Genomic DNA, 19,464 nt, shown 5'->3' with positions numbered 1-19,464 from the left:
GAAAGTGTAACTTTATTACTCCAATGAAGGAAATTAAGATCTTGCACATCAAATGTAAAAGACAGTACAAAAATATGGCTATGTTAGAAATATGAAAAACAAGGATGGAGCGGAATGAAACCTCATGGGTATAAGTAAAGGTAACAGCTTTGCTGTTCATCAGTAAAGTTAAACATTAATGTAACTTTGGTCAGTCTGAAATGTCATAAGGGCCATTCCGATACTTAGTATCATTTTTTTTGGTTTGAAAAGGAGCATAAGAAGAGATTTTTGGTCAAGGAATTAGAATATCACATGTGTAGGTTAGATCTGTGCAGATCAACCACAGAGTTGGCTTCTTGCAAACTAGCCAAACATTTTCTGGTGCATGATAAGATCATTTGTCCGTGATAGTTTTCAGTAACTTCCCATCAAATAAACTTGGCTTTTAATGTTCTTTGTTGATAATGGAAATAAACTTTCGAGAAAAGACTCAATCATGCAGAAGCAATCAGATGACCTGTTTTTAAACTTCTTAGCAATATGTAAGAAATTCACTCAAACTAACCTTTAACTGTGACGGTGAAAGAACATCCATCAGTATTTTGAGACAAATCTTCACAAGAACAAGTCACTGTTGTTACACCCACTGGAAATTCACTTTGGCTTGTTGCATTACAAGCAGCTTGAATGCCTGTGTCAATGTTGTCATCACATGATGCCAAAAAATCAACTCTTGCAGTGGTTCCTTCTTGCAGCATTGCATCAGTATCTATATCATTTGGACAGAACGCCGTAGGATGAGTCACATCTTCAAATTATAAAGCAGAAAAGAAAGGTTAACTAGAAAATGTACTCAGATGTGATAGTACTGTAGATTTAAATGTTAGGAGGTCCTAAGAAATAAAATTGCTCATTGTCTAACTCTATATTTGAAACAAATAGATGGTCAAAAATGCTATATTATGTCGTCTAAAAGATGTTGACAATAAATGCAGTCGCAAGTGTCAGCCACATATCATAAAATATACCAGTAAATGATGTTTTTCAAGCCAGAAGAATGTCTAAAACTGGTTAACAACTGTCTTTACAACTTTTCATTCAAGGAATGTAAGTAAGTAAGTAAGAAAGTGTAACTTTATTACTCCAATGAAGGAAATTAAGATCTTGCACATCAAATGTAAAAGACAGTACAAAAATATGGCTATGTTAGAAATATGAAAAACAAGGATGGAGCGGAATGAAACCTCATGGGTATAAGTAAAGGTAACAGCTTTGCTGTTCATCAGTAAAGTTAAACATTAATGTAACTTTGGTCAGTCTGAAATGTCATAAGGGCCATTCCGATACTTAGTATCATTTTTTTTGGTTTGAAAAGGAGCATAAGAAGAGAGTTTTGGTCAAGGAATTAGAATATCACATGTGTAGGTTAGATCTGTGCAGATCAACCACAGAGTTGGCTTCTTGCAAACTAGCCAAACATTTTCTGGTGCATGATAAGATCATTTGTCCGTGATAGTTTTCAGTAACTTCCCATCAAATAAACTTGGCTTTTAATGTTCTTTGTTGATAATGGAAATAAACTTTCGAGAAAAGACTCAATCATGCAGAAGCAATCAGATGACCTGTTTTTAAACTTCTTAGCAATATGTAAGAAATTCACTCAAACTAACCTTTAACTGTGACGGTGAAAGAACATCCATCAGTATTTTGAGACAAATCTTCACAAGAACAAGTCACTGTTGTTACACCCACTGGAAATTCACTTTGGCTTGTTGCATTACAAGCAGCTTGAATGCCTGTGTCAATGTTGTCAGAACATGATGCCACAAAATCAACTCTTGCAGTGGTTCCTTCTTGCAGCATTGCATCAGTATCTTTATCATTTGGACAGAACGCCGTAGGATGAGTCACATCTTCAAATTATAAAGCAGAAAAGAAAGGTTAACTAGAAAATGTACTCAGATGTGATAGTACTGTAGATTTAAATGTTAGGAGGTCCTAAGAAATAAAATTGCTCATTGTCTAACTCTATATTTGAAACAAATAGATGGTCAAAAATGCTATATTATGTCGTCTAAAAGATGTTGACAATAAATGCAGTCGCAAGTGTCAGCCACATATCATAAAATATACCAGTAAATGATGTTTTTCAAGCCAGAAGAATGTCTAAAACTGGTTAACAACTGTCTTTACAACTTTTCATTCAAGGAATGTAAGTAAGTAAGTAAGAAAGTGTAACTTTATTACTCCAATGAAGGAAATTAAGATCTTGCACATCAAATGTAAAAGACAGTACAAAAATATGGCTATGTTAGAAATATGAAAAACAAGGATGGAGCGGAATGAAACCTCATGGGTATAAGTAAAGGTAACAGCTTTGCTGTTCATCAGTAAAGTTAAACATTAATGTAACTTTGGTCAGTCTGAAATGTCATAAGGGCCATTCCGATACTCAGTATCAAATTGTTTAGTTTGAAAGGGAGCATAAGAAGAAATTTTTGGTCAAGGAATTAGAACATCACATGTGTCGCTAAGATCTGTGCAGATCAGCCACAGAGTTTGGCTTCTTGCAAACTAGCCAAACATTTTCTGGTGCATGATTAGATCATTTGTCCGTGATAGTTTTCAGTAACTTCCCATCAAATAAACTTGGCTTTTAATGTTCTTTGTTGATAATGGAAATAAACTTTCGAGAAAAGACTCAATCATGCAGAAGCAATCAGATGACCTGTTTTTAAACTTCTTAGCAATATGTAAGAAATTCACTCAAACTAACCTTTAACTGTGACGGTGAAAGAACATCCATCAGTATTTTGAGACAAATCTTCACAAGAACAAGTCACTGTTGTTACACCCACTGGAAATTCACTTTGGCTTGTTGCATTACAAGCAGCTTGAATGCCTGTGTCAATGTTGTCATCACATGATGCCACAAAATCAACTCTTGCAGTGGTTCCTTCTTGCAGCATTGCATCAGTATCTATATCATTTGGACAGAACGCCGTAGGATGAGTCACATCTTCAAATTATAAAGCAGAAAAGAAAGGTTAACTAGAAAATGTACTCAGATGTGATAGTACTGTAGATTTAAATGTTAGGAGGTCCTAAGAAATAAAATTGCTCATTGTCTAACTCTATATTTGAAACAAATAGATGGTCAAAAATGCTATATTATGTCGTCTAAAAGATGTTGACAATAAATGCAGTCGCAAGTGTCAGCCACATATCATAAAATATACCAGTAAATGATGTTTTTCAAGCCAGAAGAATGTCTAAAACTGGTTAACAACTGTCTTTACAACTTTTCATTCAAGGAATGTAAGTAAGTAAGTAAGAAAGTGTAACTTTATTACTCCAATGAAGGAAATTAAGATCTTGCACATCAAATGTAAAAGACAGTACAAAAATATGGCTATGTTAGAAATATGAAAAACAAGGATGGAGCGGAATGAAACCTCATGGGTATAAGTAAAGGTAACAGCTTTGCTGTTCATCAGTAAAGTTAAACATTAATGTAACTTTGGTCAGTCTGAAATGTCATAAGGGCCATTCCGATACTCAGTATCAAATTGTTTAGTTTGAAAGGGAGCATAAGAAGAAATTTTTGGTCAAGGAATTAGAATATCACATGTGTCGCTAAGATCTGTGCAGATCAGCCACAGAGTTTGGCTTCTTGCAAACTAGCCAAACATTTTCTGGTGCATGATTAGATCATTTGTCCGTGATAGTTTTCAGTAACTTCCCATCAAATAAACTTGGCTTTTAATGTTCTTTGTTGATAATGGAAATAAACTTTCGAGAAAAGACTCAATCATGCAGAAGCAATCAGATGACCTGTTTTTAAACTTCTTAGCAATATGTAAGAAATTCACTCAAACTAACCTTTAACTGTGACGGTGAAAGAACATCCATCAGTATTTTGAGACAAATCTTCACAAGAACAAGTCACTGTTGTTACACCCACTGGAAATTCACTTTGGCTTGTTGCATTACAAGCAGCTTGAATGCCTGTGTCAATGTTGTCATCACATGATGCCACAAAATCAACTCTTGCAGTGGTTCCTTCTTGCAGCATTGCATCAGTATCTATATCATTTGGACAGAACGCCGTAGGATGAGTCACATCTTCAAATTATAAAGCAGAAAAGAAAGGTTAACTAGAAAATGTACTCAGATGTGATAGTACTGTAGATTTAAATGTTAGGAGGTCCTAAGAAATAAAATTGCTCATTGTCTAACTCTATATTTGAAACAAATAGATGGTCAAAAATGCTATATTATGTCGTCTAAAAGATGTTGACAATAAATGCAGTCGCAAGTGTCAGCCACATATCATAAAATATACCAGTAAATGATGTTTTTCAAGCCAGAAGAATGTCTAAAACTGGTTAACAACTGTCTTTACAACTTTTCATTCAAGGAATGTAAGTAAGTAAGTAAGAAAGTGTAACTTTATTACTCCAATGAAGGAAATTAAGATCTTGCACATCAAATGTAAAAGACAGTACAAAAATATGGCTATGTTAGAAATATGAAAAACAAGGATGGAGCGGAATGAAACCTCATGGGTATAAGTAAAGGTAACAGCTTTGCTGTTCATCAGTAAAGTTAAACAATAATGTAACTTTGGTCAGTCTGAAATGTCATAAGGGCCATTCCGATACTTAGTATCATTTTTTTTTGGTTTGAAAAGGAGCATAAGAAGAGATTTTTGGTCAAGGAATTAGAATATCACATGTGTAGGTTAGATCTGTGCAGATCAACCACAGAGTTGGCTTCTTGCAAACTAGCCAAACATTTTCTGGTGCATGATAAGATCATTTGTCCGTGATAGTTTTCAGTAACTTCCCATCAAATAAACTTGGCTTTTAATGTTCTTTGTTGATAATGGAATAAACTTTCGAGAAAAGACTCAATCATGCAGAAGCAATCAGATGACCTGTTTTTAAACTTCTTAGCAATATGTAAGAAATTCACTCAAACTAACCTTTAACTGTGACGGTGAAAGAACATCCATCAGTATTTTGAGACAAATCTTCACAAGAACAAGTCACTGTTGTTACACCCACTGGAAATTCACTTTGGCTTGTTGCATTACAAGCAGCTTGAATGCCTGTGTCAATGTTGTCATCACATGATGCCACAAAATCAACTCTTGCAGTGGTTCCTTCTTGCAGCATTGCATCAGTATCTATATCATTTGGACAGAACGCCGTAGGATGAGTCACATCTTCAAATTATAAAGCAGAAAAGAAAGGTTAACTAGAAAATGTACTCAGATGTGATAGTACTGTAGATTTAAATGTTAGGAGGTCCTAAGAAATAAAATTGCTCATTGTCTAACTCTATATTTGAAACAAATAGATGGTCAAAAATGCTATATTATGTCGTCTAAAAGATGTTGACAATAAATGCAGTCGCAAGTGTCAGCCACATATCATAAAATATACCAGTAAATGATGTTTTTCAAGCCAGAAGAATGTCTAAAACTGGTTAACAACTGTCTTTACAACTTTTCATTCAAGGAATGTAAGTAAGTAAGTAAGAAAGTGTAACTTTATTACTCCAATGAAGGAAATTAAGATCTTGCACATCAAATGTAAAAGACAGTACAAAAATATGGCTATGTTAGAAATATGAAAAACAAGGATGGAGCGGAATGAAACCTCATGGGTATAAGTAAAGGTAACAGCTTTGCTGTTCATCAGTAAAGTTAAACATTAATGTAACTTTGGTCAGTCTGAAATGTCATAAGGGCCATTCCGATACTCAGTATCAAATTGTTTAGTTTGAAAGGGAGCATAAGAAGAAATTTTTGGTCAAGGAATTAGAACATCACATGTGTCGCTAAGATCTGTGCAGATCAGCCACAGAGTTTGGCTTCTTGCAAACTAGCCAAACATTTTCTGGTGCATGATAAGATCATTTGTCCGTGATAGCTTTCAGTAACTTCCCATCAAATAAACTTGGCTTTTAATGTTCTTTGTTGATAATGGAATAAACTTTCGAGAAAAGACTCAATCATGCAGAAGCAATCAGATGACCTGTTTTTAAACTTCTTAGCAATATGTAAGAAATTCACTCAAACTAACCTTTAACTGTGACGGTGAAAGAACATCCATCAGTATTTTGAGACAAATCTTCACAAGAACAAGTCACTGTTGTTACACCCACTGGAAATTCACTTTGGCTTGTTGCATTACAAGCAGCTTGAATGCCTGTGTCAATGTTGTCATCACATGATGCCAAAAAATCAAATCTTGCAGTGGTTCCTTCTTGCAGCATTGCATCAGTATCTATATCATTTGGACAGAACGCCGTAGGATGAGTCACATCTTCAAATTATAAAGCAGAAAAGAAAGGTTAACTAGAAAATGTACTCAGATGTGATAGTACTGTAGATTTAAATGTTAGGAGGTCCTAAGAAATAAAATTGCTCATTGTCTAACTCTATATTTGAAACAAATAGATGGTCAAAAATGCTATATTATGTCGTCTAAAAGATGTTGACAATAAATGCAGTCGCAAGTGTCAGCCACATATCATAAAATATACCAGTAAATGATGTTTTTCAAGCCAGAAGAATGTCTAAAACTGGTTAACAACTGTCTTTACAACTTTTCATTCAAGGAATGTAAGTAAGTAAGTAAGAAAGTGTAACTTTATTACTCCAATGAAGGAAATTAAGATCTTGCACATCAAATGTAAAAGACAGTACAAAAATATGGCTATGTTAGAAATATGAAAAACAAGGATGGAGCGGAATGAAACCTCATGGGTATAAGTAAAGGTAACAGCTTTGCTGTTCATCAGTAAAGTTAAACATTAATGTAACTTTGGTCAGTCTGAAATGTCATAAGGCCCATTCCGATACTTAGTATCATTTTTTTTTGGTTTGAAAAGGAGCATAAGAAGAGATTTTTGGTCAAGGAATTAGAACATCACATGTGTAGGTTAGATCTGTGCAGATCAGCCACAGAGTTGGCTTCTTGCAAACTAGCCAAACATTTTCTGGTGCTTGATAAGATCATTTGTCCGTGATAGTTTTCAGTAACTTCCCATCAAATAAACTAGGCTTTTAATGTGCTTTGTTGATAATGGAAATAAACTTTCGAGAAAAGACTCAATCATGCAGAAGCAATCAGATGACCTGTTTTTAAACTTCTTAGCAATATGTAAGAAATTCACTCAAACTAACCTTTAACTGTGACGGTGAAAGAACATCCATCAGTATTTTGAGACAAATCTTCACAAGAACAAGTCACTGTTGTTACACCCACTGGAAATTCACTTTGGCTTGTTGCATTACAAGCAGCTTGAATGCCTGTGTCAATGTTGTCATCACATAATGCCACATAATCAACTCTTGCAGTAGTTCCTTTTTGCAGCCTTGCATCAGTATCTATATCATTTGGACAGCTCGCCGTAGGATGAGTCACATCTTCAAATTATCAAAGCAGACAAGAAAGGTTAACTAGAAAATGTACTCAGATGTGATTGTACTGTAGATGTTAATTTTGGGAGGTGATAAGAAATAAAATTGCTCATTGTCTAACTCTAAATTTGCGACAAATTGATGGTCACAAATGCTATATTATGTCGTCTTAAAGATGTTGATAATAAATGCAGCCGCAAGTGTCAGCCACATATAATAATAAAATATACCAGTAAATGATGTTTTTCAAGCCAGAAGAATGTCTAAAACTGGTTAACAATTGTTTTCACAACTTTTCATTCAAGGAAGTTATACATCATGGGTATAAGTATAGGTAACAGCTTAGTTGTTCATCAGTAAAGTTAAACATTAATATAGCTTTGGTCAGTCTGAAATGTCATAAGGCCCATTCCGATACTTAGTATCAATTTTTTTCTTTGAAAAGGAGCATAAGAAGATATTTTTGGTCAAGGAATTAGAACATCACATGTGTAGGTTAGATCTGTGCAGATCAGCCACAGAGTTGGCTTCTTGCAAACTAGCCAAACATTTTCTGGTGCTTGATAAGATCATTTGTCCGTGATAGTTTTCAGTAACTTCCTATCAAATAAACTAGGCTTTTAATGTTCTTTGTTGATAATGGAAATAAACTTTCGAGAAAAGACTCAATCATGCAGAAGCAATCAGATGACCTGTTTTTAAACTTCTTAGCAATATGTAAGAAATTCACTCAAACTAACCTTTAACTGTGACGGTGAAAGAACATCCATCAGTATTTTGAGACAAATCTTCACAAGAACAAGTCACTGTTGTTACACCCACTGGAAATTCACTTTGGCTTGTTGCATTACAAGCAGCTTGAATGCCTGTGTCAATGTTGTCATCACATGATGCCACAAAATCAACTCTTGCAGTGGTTCCTTCTTGCAGCATTGCATCAGTATCTATATCATTTGGACAGAACGCCGTAGGATGAGTCACATCTTCAAATTATAAAGCAGAAAAGAAAGGTTAACTAGAAAATGTACTCAGATGTGATAGTACTGTAGATTTAAATGTTAGGAGGTCCTAAGAAATAAAATTGCTCATTGTCTAACTCTATATTTGAAACAAATAGATGGTCAAAAATGCTATATTATGTCGTCTAAAAGATGTTGACAATAAATGCAGTCGCAAGTGTCAGCCACATATCATAAAATATACCAGTAAATGATGTTTTTCAAGCCAGAAGAATGTCTAAAACTGGTTAACAACTGTCTTTACAACTTTTCATTCAAGGAATGTAAGTAAGTAAGTAAGAAAGTGTAACTTTATTACTCCAATGAAGGAAATTAAGATCTTGCACATCAAATGTAAAAGACAGTACAAAAATATGGCTATGTTAGAAATATGAAAAACAAGGATGGAGCGGAATGAAACCTCATGGGTATAAGTAAAGGTAACAGCTTTGCTGTTCATCAGTAAAGTTAAACATTAATGTAACTTTGGTCAGTCTGAAATGTCATAAGGGCCATTCCGATACTCAGTATCAAATTGTTTAGTTTGAAAGGGAGCATAAGAAGAAATTTTTGGTCAAGGAATTAGAACATCACATGTGTCGCTAAGATCTGTGCAGATCAGCCACAGAGTTTGGCTTCTTGCAAACTAGCCAAACATTTTCTGGTGCATGATAAGATCATTTGTCCGTGATAGTTTTCAGTAACTTCCCATCAAATAAACTTGGCTTTTAATGTTCTTTGTTGATAATGGAAATAAACTTTCGAGAAAAGACTCAATCATGCAGAAGCAATCAGATGACCTGTTTTTAAACTTCTTAGCAATATGTAAGAAATTCACTCAAACTAACCTTTAACTGTGACGGTGAAAGAACATCCATCAGTATTTTGAGACAAATCTTCACAAGAACAAGTCACTGTTGTTACACCCACTGGAAATTCACTTTGGCTTGTTGCATTACAAGCAGCTTGAATGCCTGTGTCAATGTTGTCATCACATGATGCCAAAAAATCAACTCTTGCAGTGGTTCCTTCTTGCAGCATTGCATCAGTATCTATATCATTTGGACAGAACGCCGTAGGATGAGTCACATCTTCAAATTATAAAGCAGAAAAGAAAGGTTAACTAGAAAATGTACTCAGATGTGATAGTACTGTAGATTTAAATGTTAGGAGGTCCTAAGAAATAAAATTGCTCATTGTCTAACTCTATATTTGAAACAAATAGATGGTCAAAAATGCTATATTATGTCGTCTAAAAGATGTTGACAATAAATGCAGTCGCAAGTGTCAGCCACATATCATAAAATATACCAGTAAATGATGTTTTTCAAGCCAGAAGAATGTCTAAAACTGGTTAACAACTGTCTTTACAACTTTTCATTCAAGGAATGTAAGTAAGTAAGTAAGAAAGTGTAACTTTATTACTCCAATGAAGGAAATTAAGATCTTGCACATCAAATGTAAAAGACAGTACAAAAATATGGCTATGTTAGAAATATGAAAAACAAGGATGGAGCGGAATGAAACCTCATGGGTATAAGTAAAGGTAACAGCTTTGCTGTTCATCAGTAAAGTTAAACATTAATGTAACTTTGGTCAGTCTGAAATGTCATAAGGCCCATTCCGATACTTAGTATCATTTTTTTTGGTTTGAAAAGGAGCATAAGAAGAGATTTTTGGTCAAGGAATTAGAACATCACATGTGTAGGTTAGATCTGTGCAGATCAGCCACAGAGTTGGCTTCTTGCAAACTAGCCAAACATTTTCTGGTGCTTGATAAGATCATTTGTCCGTGATAGTTTTCAGTAACTTCCCATCAAATAAACTAGGCTTTTAATGTTCTTTGTTGATAATGGAAATAAACTTTCGAGAAAAGACTCAATCATGCAGAAGCAATCAGATGACCTGTTTTTAAACTTCTTAGCAATATGTAAGAAATTCACTCAAACTAACCTTTAACTGTGACGGTGAAAGAACATCCATCAGTATTTTGAGACAAATCTTCACAAGAACAAGTCACTGTTGTTACACCCACTGGAAATTCACTTTGGCTTGTTGCATTACAAGCAGCTTGAATGCCTGTGTCAATGGTGTCATCACATAATGCCACATAATCAACTCTTGCAGTAGTTCCTTTTTGCAGCCTTGCATCAGTATCTATATCATTTGGACAGCTCGCCGTAGGATGAGTCACATCTTCAAATTATAAAAGCAGACAAGAAAGGTTAACTAGAAAATGTACTCAGATGTGATTGTACTGTAGATGTTAATTTTGGGAGGTGATAAGAAATAAAATTGCTCATTGTCTAACTCTAAATTTGCGACAAATTGATGGTCACAAATGCTATATTATGTCGTCTTAAAGATGTTGATAATAAATGCAGCCGCAAGTGTCAGCCGCATATAATAATAAAATATACCAGTAAATGATGTTTTTCAAGCCAGAAGAATGTCTAAAACTGGTTAACAATTGTTTTCACAACTTTTCATTCAAGGAAGTTATACATCATGGGTATAAGTATAGGTAACAGCTTAGTTGTTCATCAGTAAAGTTAAACATTAATATAGCTTTGGTCAGTCTGAAATGTCATAAGGCCCATTCCGATACTTAGTATCAATTTTTTTCTTTGAAAAGGAGCATAAGAAGATATTTTTGGTCAAGGAATTAGAACATCACATGTGTAGGTTAGATCTGTGCAGATCAGCCACAGAGTTGGCTTCTTGCAAACTAGCCAAACATTTTCTGGTGCTTGATAAGATCATTTGTCCGTGATAGTTTTCAGTAACTTCCCATCAAATAAACTAGGCTTTTAATGTTCTTTGTTGATAATGGAAATAAACTTTCGAGAAAAGACTCAATCATGCAGAAGCAATCAGATGACCTGTTTTTAAACTTCTTAGCAATATGTAAGAAATTCACTCAAACTAACCTTTAACTGTGACGGTGAAAGAACATCCATCAGTATTTTGAGACAAATCTTCACAAGAACAAGTCACTGTTGTTACACCCACTGGAAATTCACTTTGGCTTGTTGCATTACAAGCAGCTTGAATGCCTGTGTCAATGTTGTCAACACATGATGCCACAAAATCAACTCTTGCAGTGGTTCCTTCTTGCAGCATTGCATCAGTATCTATATCATTTGGACAGAACGCCGTAGGATGAGTCACATCTTCAAATTATAAAGCAGAAAAGAAAGGTTAACTAGAAAATGTACTCAGATGTGATAGTACTGTAGATTTAAATGTTAGGAGGTCCTAAGAAATAAAATTGCTCATTGTCTAACTCTATATTTGAAACAAATAGATGGTCAAAAATGCTATATTATGTCGTCTAAAAGATGTTGACAATAAATGCAGTCGCAAGTGTCAGCCACATATCATAAAATATACCAGTAAATGATGTTTTTCAAGCCAGAAGAATGTCTAAAACTGGTTAACAACTGTCTTTACAACTTTTCATTCAAGGAATGTAAGTAAGTAAGTAAGAAAGTGTAACTTTATTACTCCAATGAAGGAAATTAAGATCTTGCACATCAAATGTAAAAGACAGTACAAAAATATGGCTATGTTAGAAATATGAAAAACAAGGATGGAGCGGAATGAAACCTCATGGGTATAAGTAAAGGTAACAGCTTTGCTGTTCATCAGTAAAGTTAAACATTAATGTAACTTTGGTCAGTCTGAAATGTCATAAGGCCCATTCCGATACTTAGTATCATTTTTTTTGGTTTGAAAAGGAGCATAAGAAGAGATTTTTGGTCAAGGAATTAGAACATCACATGTGTAGGTTAGATCTGTGCAGATCAGCCACAGAGTTTGGCTTCTTGCAAACTAGCCAAACATTTTCTGGTGCATGATAAGATCATTTGTCCGTGATAGTTTTCAGTAACTTCCCATCAAATAAACTTGGCTTTTAATGTTCTTTGTTGATAATGGAAATAAACTTTCGAGAAAAGACTCAATCATGCAGAAGCAATCAGATGACCTGTTTTTAAACTTCTTAGCAATATGTAAGAAATTCACTCAAACTAACCTTTAACTGTGACGGTGAAAGAACATCCATCAGTATTTTGAGACAAATCTTCACAAGAACAAGTCACTGTTGTTACACCCACTGGAAATTCACTTTGGCTTGTTGCATTACAAGCAGCTTGAATGCCTGTGTCAATGTTGTCATCACATGATGCCACAAAATCAACTCTTGCAGTGGTTCCTTCTTGCAGCATTGCATCAGTATCTATATCATTTGGACAGCTCGCCGTAGGATGAGTCACATCTTCAAATTATAAAAGCAGACAAGAAAGGTTAACTAGAAAATGTACTCAGATGTGATTGTACTGTAGATGTTAATTTTGGGAGGTGATAAGAAATAAAATTGCTCATTGTCTAACTCTAAATTTGCGACAAATTGATGGTCACAAATGCTATATTATGTCGTCTTAAAGATGTTGATAATAAATGCAGCCGCAAGTGTCAGCCACATATAATAATAAAATATACCAGTAAATGATGTTTTTCAAGCCAGAAGAATGTCTAAAACTGGTTAACAATTGTTTTCACAACTTTTCATTCAAGGAATGAAACCTCATGGGTATAAGTAAAGGTAACAGCTTAGTTGTTCATCAGTAAAGTTAAACATTAATATAGCTTTGGTCAGTCTGAAATGTCATAAGGCCCATTCCGATACTTAGTATCAATTTTTTTCTTTGAAAAGGAGCATAAGAAGATATTTTTGGTCAAGGAATTAGAACATCACATGTGTAGGTTAGATCTGTGCAGATCAGCCACAGAGTTGGCTTCTTGCAAACTAGCCAAACATTTTCTGGTGCTTGATAAGATCATTTGTCCGTGATAGTTTTCAGTAACTTCCTATCAAATAAACCTGGCTTTTAACGTTCATTGTTGATAATGGAAATAAACTTTCGAGAAAAGACTCAATTAAACAGAAGCATTCAGATGACCTGTTTTTAAACTTCTTAGCAATATGTAAGAATTTCACTCAAACTGACCTTTAACTGTGACGGTAAAAGAACATCCATCAGTATTTTGAGACAAATCTTCACAAGAACAAGTCACTGTTGTTACACCCACTGGAAATTCACTTTGGCTTGTTGCATTACAAGCAGCTTGAATGCCTGTGTCAATGTTGTCATCACATGATGCCACAAAATCAACTCTTGCAGTGGTTCCTTCTTGTAGCCTTGCATCAGTATCTATATCATTTGGACAGCTTACCAGAGGATGAGTCACATCTTCAAATTATAAAAGCAGACAAGAAAGGTTAACTAAAAAATGTACTCAGATGTGATAGTACTGTATATTTAATTGTTGGGAGGTGCTAAGAAATAAAATTGCTCATTGTCTAACTCTATATTTGAAACAAATTGATGGTCACAAATGCTATATTATGTCGTCTAAAAGATGTTGACAATAAATGCAGTTGCAAGTGTTAGCCACATATCATAAATTATACCAGTAAATGATGTTTTTCAAGCCAGAAGAATGTCTAAAACTGGTTAACAATTGTCTTCACAGCTTTTCATTCAAGGAAGTTATACATCATGGGTGTAGGTATAGGCAACAGCTTTGTTGTTCATCAATAAAGTTAAACATTAATATAGCTTTGGTCAGTCTGAAATGTCATAAAGGCCCATTCCGATACTTAGTATCAATTTGTTTGTTTGAAAAGGAGCATTAAAAGAGTTTTTTGGTCAAGAAATTTGAACATCACATGTGTCGCTAAGATCTGTGCAGATCAGTCACAGAGTTTGGCTTCTTGCAAAAACTAGCCAAACATTTTCTGGTGCTTGATAAGACCATTTGTCCGTGATAGTTTTCAGTAACTTCTCATGAAATAAACTAGGCATTTAACGTTCATTGTTGATAATTGATATAAACTTTCGAGAAAAGACTCAATTATGCAGAAGCAATCAGATGACTTTGTTTTAAACTTCTTAGCAATATGTAAGAAATTCACTCAAACTAACCATTAACTGTGACGGTGAAAGAACATACATCAGTATTTTGAGACAAATCTTCACAAGAACAAGTCACTGTTGTTACACCCACTGGAAATTCACTTTGGCTTGTTGCATTACAAGCAGCTTGAATGCCTGTGTCAATGTTGTCATCACATGATGCCACAAAATCAACTCTTGCAGTGGTTCCTTCTCGCAGCCTTGCATCAGTATCTATATCAATTGGACAGATCGCCGTAGGATGAGTCACATCTTCAAATTATCAAAGCAGACAAGAAAGGTTAACTAAAAAATGTATTCAGATGTGATAGTACTGATATTTAATTGTTGGGAGGTGCTAAGAAATAAATTTGCTCATTGTCTAACTCTATATTTGAAACAAATTGATGGTCACAAATGCTATATTATGTCGTCTAAAAGATGTTGACAATAAATGCAGTTGCAAGTGTTAGCCATCAGTTGTTATATTTTCTTGGCAAATAGCCGTAGGAGGAGTCAAATTATAAAAGCAGAGAAGAAAGATTCTCTAGCAAATGTACTCAGATATGCTTCCATTGTAGACTTAACCAATGAAAGATCGTAAGAAGGGACACTGCTCATTGTCCAACGCTTAATATTCTACAAATTGATGGTCACAAAAGCTCTAGTAAGTCGTCTAAAACATGTTGGCAATAATTCAATATGAAGGTATCAGCTGCATATCACAAACTCTGCTTATAACGATGTTTTCATTAAACCCGGAAGAATCTTCGAATCTGATTTACACATGTCTACTCAAACTTTCAGCCAAGAACGCAAAACACGATGGGTATAGGTAGCAGCTTTGCTAATAAAGTTAGACATTAGTATAGCTTTGCTCATTCAGAAATGTCATATAGACCCATTCCAATACTTTGAATCATTTTTCTGATTGAATCTTATTTCATTGTGGATGTTGAACATGCGGTTTTTGGTCTGCGATTTCTTTTCCCTAAAAGAGACTACTTTTTCTCGCTTATAAGTTGCTATTAAGCCATCCTTATAACTTTTTAATCTTTCACATGAAATATTACATTTTTGGTAATAAAATACGAGAGAAGAATCTTCAGTTTGCAACGGATTTTTTTCACAAGTTTATATTTCTTTTACAAGTGGATAATTACAGAGTAGAGGTTCTTTTTATAAGTTATGGGCAATTAAGAGAAGCATTAAGTTCTTGCTTTTTCTTATACAACTAATGTTTTTTGTTTCTTGCTTGTTGTTTAGGTCATTTTGAAAAACGTAACTTTACTTAAATGTACAAATAATGCGCAAAGATGATTTCAACAAAGATGAAAATGTTTGAACATAACTCTTGATAGCAATCATTGCCTGTCATCAGCGGCAGTGTATTATTATGACCATCTTCGTTGCTTTCGTACAAAACATATGGTCGTTATGGACTACGCTAACGGACCTATACTGGCTGATTGTTACAACACATATGGTCGTTTTGGACTACATTAACGGACCTGCAACGTATTATTATGACCATCTTCGTTGCTTTCGTACAAAACATATGGTCGTTATGGACTACGCTAACGGACCTATACTGGCTGATTGTTACAACACATATGGTCGTTCTGGACTACATTAACAGACCTGCAGAGTATTATTATGACCATCCTCGTTGCTTCTTACAAAACATATGGTCGTTTATGGACTACATTAACGGACCTGCGCTCGCTAATCGTTACAACACATATGGTCGTTATGGATTACGTTAAGGACTTGCAACGTATTATTATGACCATCCTCGTTGCTTCAGACAAAACATATGGTCGTTACGGACTACATTAACGGACCTATACTCGCTAATCGTTACAACACATATGGCCGTTATGGACTACATTGACGAACCTGCAGCGAATTATTATGACCATCCTCGTTGATTCTTACAAAAGATATGGTCGTTATGGACTACATTAAAGGACCTACACTCACTAATTGTTACAACACATATGGCCGTTATAGACTACATTGACGAACCTGCAGCGAATTATTATGACCTACACTCGCTGATCGTTACAACACATATGGTCGTTATTGACTACATTAAAGGACCTGCAGTGTATTATTATGATCATCCTCGTTGCTTCAGACAAAACAAATGGTCGTTATGACTTACGTTAATGGCCTTGTAGCGTAATATTATGACCATCCTCGTTGATTCTTAACACATATGGTCGTTATGGACTACATAACGGACTTGCTGGAAAATGCTGGCTTGGCATAACACTACTCAATACACTGAAAACTATACCTGTCACATGGAAATTCAACTCTTTCGGCATCCGCATCAGTGAGTCGGCATTTTCCAATGCTGCATTTAAAGGATTTAATGGTACGTCTGACGAAACAAAAACAGGAATAACGCTGAACTTAGTGGGCAGTGGCGCAACTATACTTTTCAAGGGGGGGGGGGGTGCTGAGGGGTGCAAAGAGTTCGAGTAGGGGGAAGTTTCGCGATAGACAAGTTCGGTCATATAATTCATATAAGGTACTTCTGCAAATATTCCAAAACAGTTGAAACCATTTCTAACGGTACTATGATGAATGTTTCTTTACCCAAATTGAGCAGTTTATTCCTGGGTTCCAGCCGCTAAATTGTTGAAGGGGTAGTCAAACTAAAAATATGAATTTGATATATTGTAGATAAAGGCACTATACTCTTAGATAATAATCCTGTGTGTTCTGTTCTTATTCTGCTTACATCCCATAAATACATCTTTCACAATTTGTCTACAAAAGCCTATTTATTTCTTAATAATTGGATTATTAACTTTTCCAGTACAATTTGTTACTTGCCGAATCAAATTTAGTATTTAAAAAATCTTAAAAACATCAAAATGCTATATCGATATGATTTTCAATTGCCGTTAAGTTTTCGTCTATGATTTACAATAATTATGATTTAAATTCATTTTATCTGAGGCTCAGTTTCACCGACTTAGGCTTCATTCATTCAGCCACTTCGAAACTGTCTGTCCAGCACCATAGTCCATCGGTTTTATTACATTAATCGGCTTAAGTCTGTATATTCGTCGGACACGTTAACTTTCGGACGGTCGATATAATGATAGCATACGTTTATAACCATACACTTGATATAACAAGCCTGGTAGTGTGTTATCTCCTTGGATAGTGTGTGGGGCGAGGTGGGGGTTGGGGGGGGGGACGTCGCAAAGATGGCAGAGAGCAAAATAACAGCTATATTTAGCTTGTGACGCAACTACCTGGTGCTAATATGATAGTTCCCGTCAATTACGGATTAACGGCAACCCCGAACTAGTTAACTGAGCCTACAAATGCATACTTAATTTACGTCTGATACTTGAATGCTTGCACCAAGGTCGTTGAGGCGAGGGAGGGGGGGGGGGGTTGGTATGTACTCACCGCATTCAGAAGGTACGACACCACTAGGCTGAAGATTTTCCATATTCCAAGTAATATTATTTGTTCCTTTAACCGTAACTTGAACAGAGTAGCATCCGCTTCCGTTGACATCAATGACATTTGAATATATCCCGTCCATCATATCATCAGACTCTGGACAAAGGCAAATTTAACATCACTTGGGTTTAAACATAAAACAGAAGGAAGTTGTGGCATCTCTGCAGTGATGCAAGGAAGCCTAAAGTTGAAGCCTAGTAATCCTAGACGTGTGTCTTAGACAGGTGACGGGAAGATGTTAGCAATCACAGTAGTTGAAAAGTTGGTTTACTTCAAAGAGATATGACCCTTGAAACACTTACGGCTCATCAACCTCATCGATTGGACTTTTAGTCTAGGACACAGATCAATGCGTCAGGTCCTCAGATGCAACAAAAAATCCCAAATGGGGGACATAAGACTTGTGATCTCAAATAACATGTTTTACTTACTTGCTTTTACTTACTTTTACTTGCTAAAGATTTTTGTAGGTAATCATGCAAAGGTGCTTTCAAACGGTTGTTTTATAAGACTAACTCGCTTGAACTAGTACAATTTATGGAAGCGGCCGTCTTGAAAATTCATTCACCCTTAAAAGAAACTTGACAGAGGTTTGGTAAGTAGCCCTAAGAGTTTAATACTACTCAATGTCGTTCGACAATGTCAGATCAATACCATAATTGTGCCTTCAATTTCCTTGAGGATATTTCCCCACTGGCAGGCACGTGTATCCCGGCTGTTCCGTTAGCAGTGAACCTTATTGTCCACTTATCACAATATTTTGTATTTTGGCTTGTGACTTTTTCTAGTTACAATTTTGCGAATTCAGTTTAATTAATCCTAAACACCTTTAACACCGTTCAACTTCATGCTTGAAGATTCCCTAGTTGAGTGACTTTTAAAAGACAATTTATCTGAAAATCATACTCACCTTCAGGTATATCGCTCAACAATAATTCATGACTAGCTCCATCTGGTCCTCGAATTGTGGCATTCACACTGAGGTTGTATACAGGTTTACTCAAATAGGTAACGGAGGCGTATATCTTCCATCCACTTCCAGTGAAACATTTCTTTATAAAGGGTTTTACTACTACGGGAGGTAATGCATTGTTCACAGCACTAATGAAGAACAACTCCACTCGAACAGTAATGCTGAATATATCCGTATTTCTGATCGTTACATTGTTGGTCACGTCAAATTTCTTTCTTAGTGTAAAAGAAAATTTTGAGTCAAAAAGTTTCGAAAGAAACGCTGTCATCTACACTGCTCTATCAATCAATTCATGAAATCAACAATGCAATCAAGACTTGTCTCACTATTTAACCTACTCGAGCACGAAATTTATCAAACCTTAGTAGAAGGTTAAAATTTAATAGTTAAGTGCATCATTGAACTTTTGGTGCCAGTTTCTTTTGGTGCCGTTTACTTGGCATCTCGACAACTTTTTTTCTTCGAATAACCGGATTAAGGTAACTCGAAAATACGATATCCATCAATTCATCAAAACGTCAATTATCCAATGTTTGTCATTTGAACGCGTTTTCGTAAGTCGGTAACTCCAAAAAACTCCACTTTTTTGTCGAGATGTAAAGTTATCGAAAGTCGGCAACTTGA

General features: G+C 35.3%; 1 protein-coding gene across 13 annotated transcripts in view; it reads right to left on the bottom strand.

Annotated features, from left to right (window-relative positions):
• Nucleotides 1-19,464, bottom strand: part of LOC139961795 (calcium-activated chloride channel regulator 4-like) — a 64,395-nt gene that overhangs the window by 21,397 nt on the left and 23,534 nt on the right. For all 13 annotated transcript variants that reach the window (XR_011791017.1, XR_011791018.1, XM_071961322.1 and 10 more), the window contains 4 exons: nt 18,778-19,051; nt 17,811-17,963; nt 16,678-16,764; nt 14,406-14,648 (listed from right to left, as the gene is read on the bottom strand). Coding sequence is in view for 11 of the 13 variants with exons in the window: in XM_071961322.1 (XP_071817423.1) it covers nt 14,406-14,648; nt 16,678-16,764; nt 17,811-17,963; nt 18,778-19,051 (757 nt within the window). In the remaining 2 variants the exon portion in view is untranslated. The remainder of the gene's footprint in view (nt 1-14,405; nt 14,649-16,677; nt 16,765-17,810; nt 17,964-18,777; nt 19,052-19,464) is intronic.

This window comes from Apostichopus japonicus, chromosome 20 (assembly GCF_037975245.1).
Source record: "Apostichopus japonicus isolate 1M-3 chromosome 20, ASM3797524v1, whole genome shotgun sequence".
Taxonomy (NCBI): Eukaryota; Metazoa; Echinodermata; class Holothuroidea; order Aspidochirotida; family Stichopodidae; genus Apostichopus; species Apostichopus japonicus.
The sequence above is the reverse complement of the archived record's forward strand: the minus strand, read 5'-3'. Positions and strand labels throughout refer to the sequence as shown.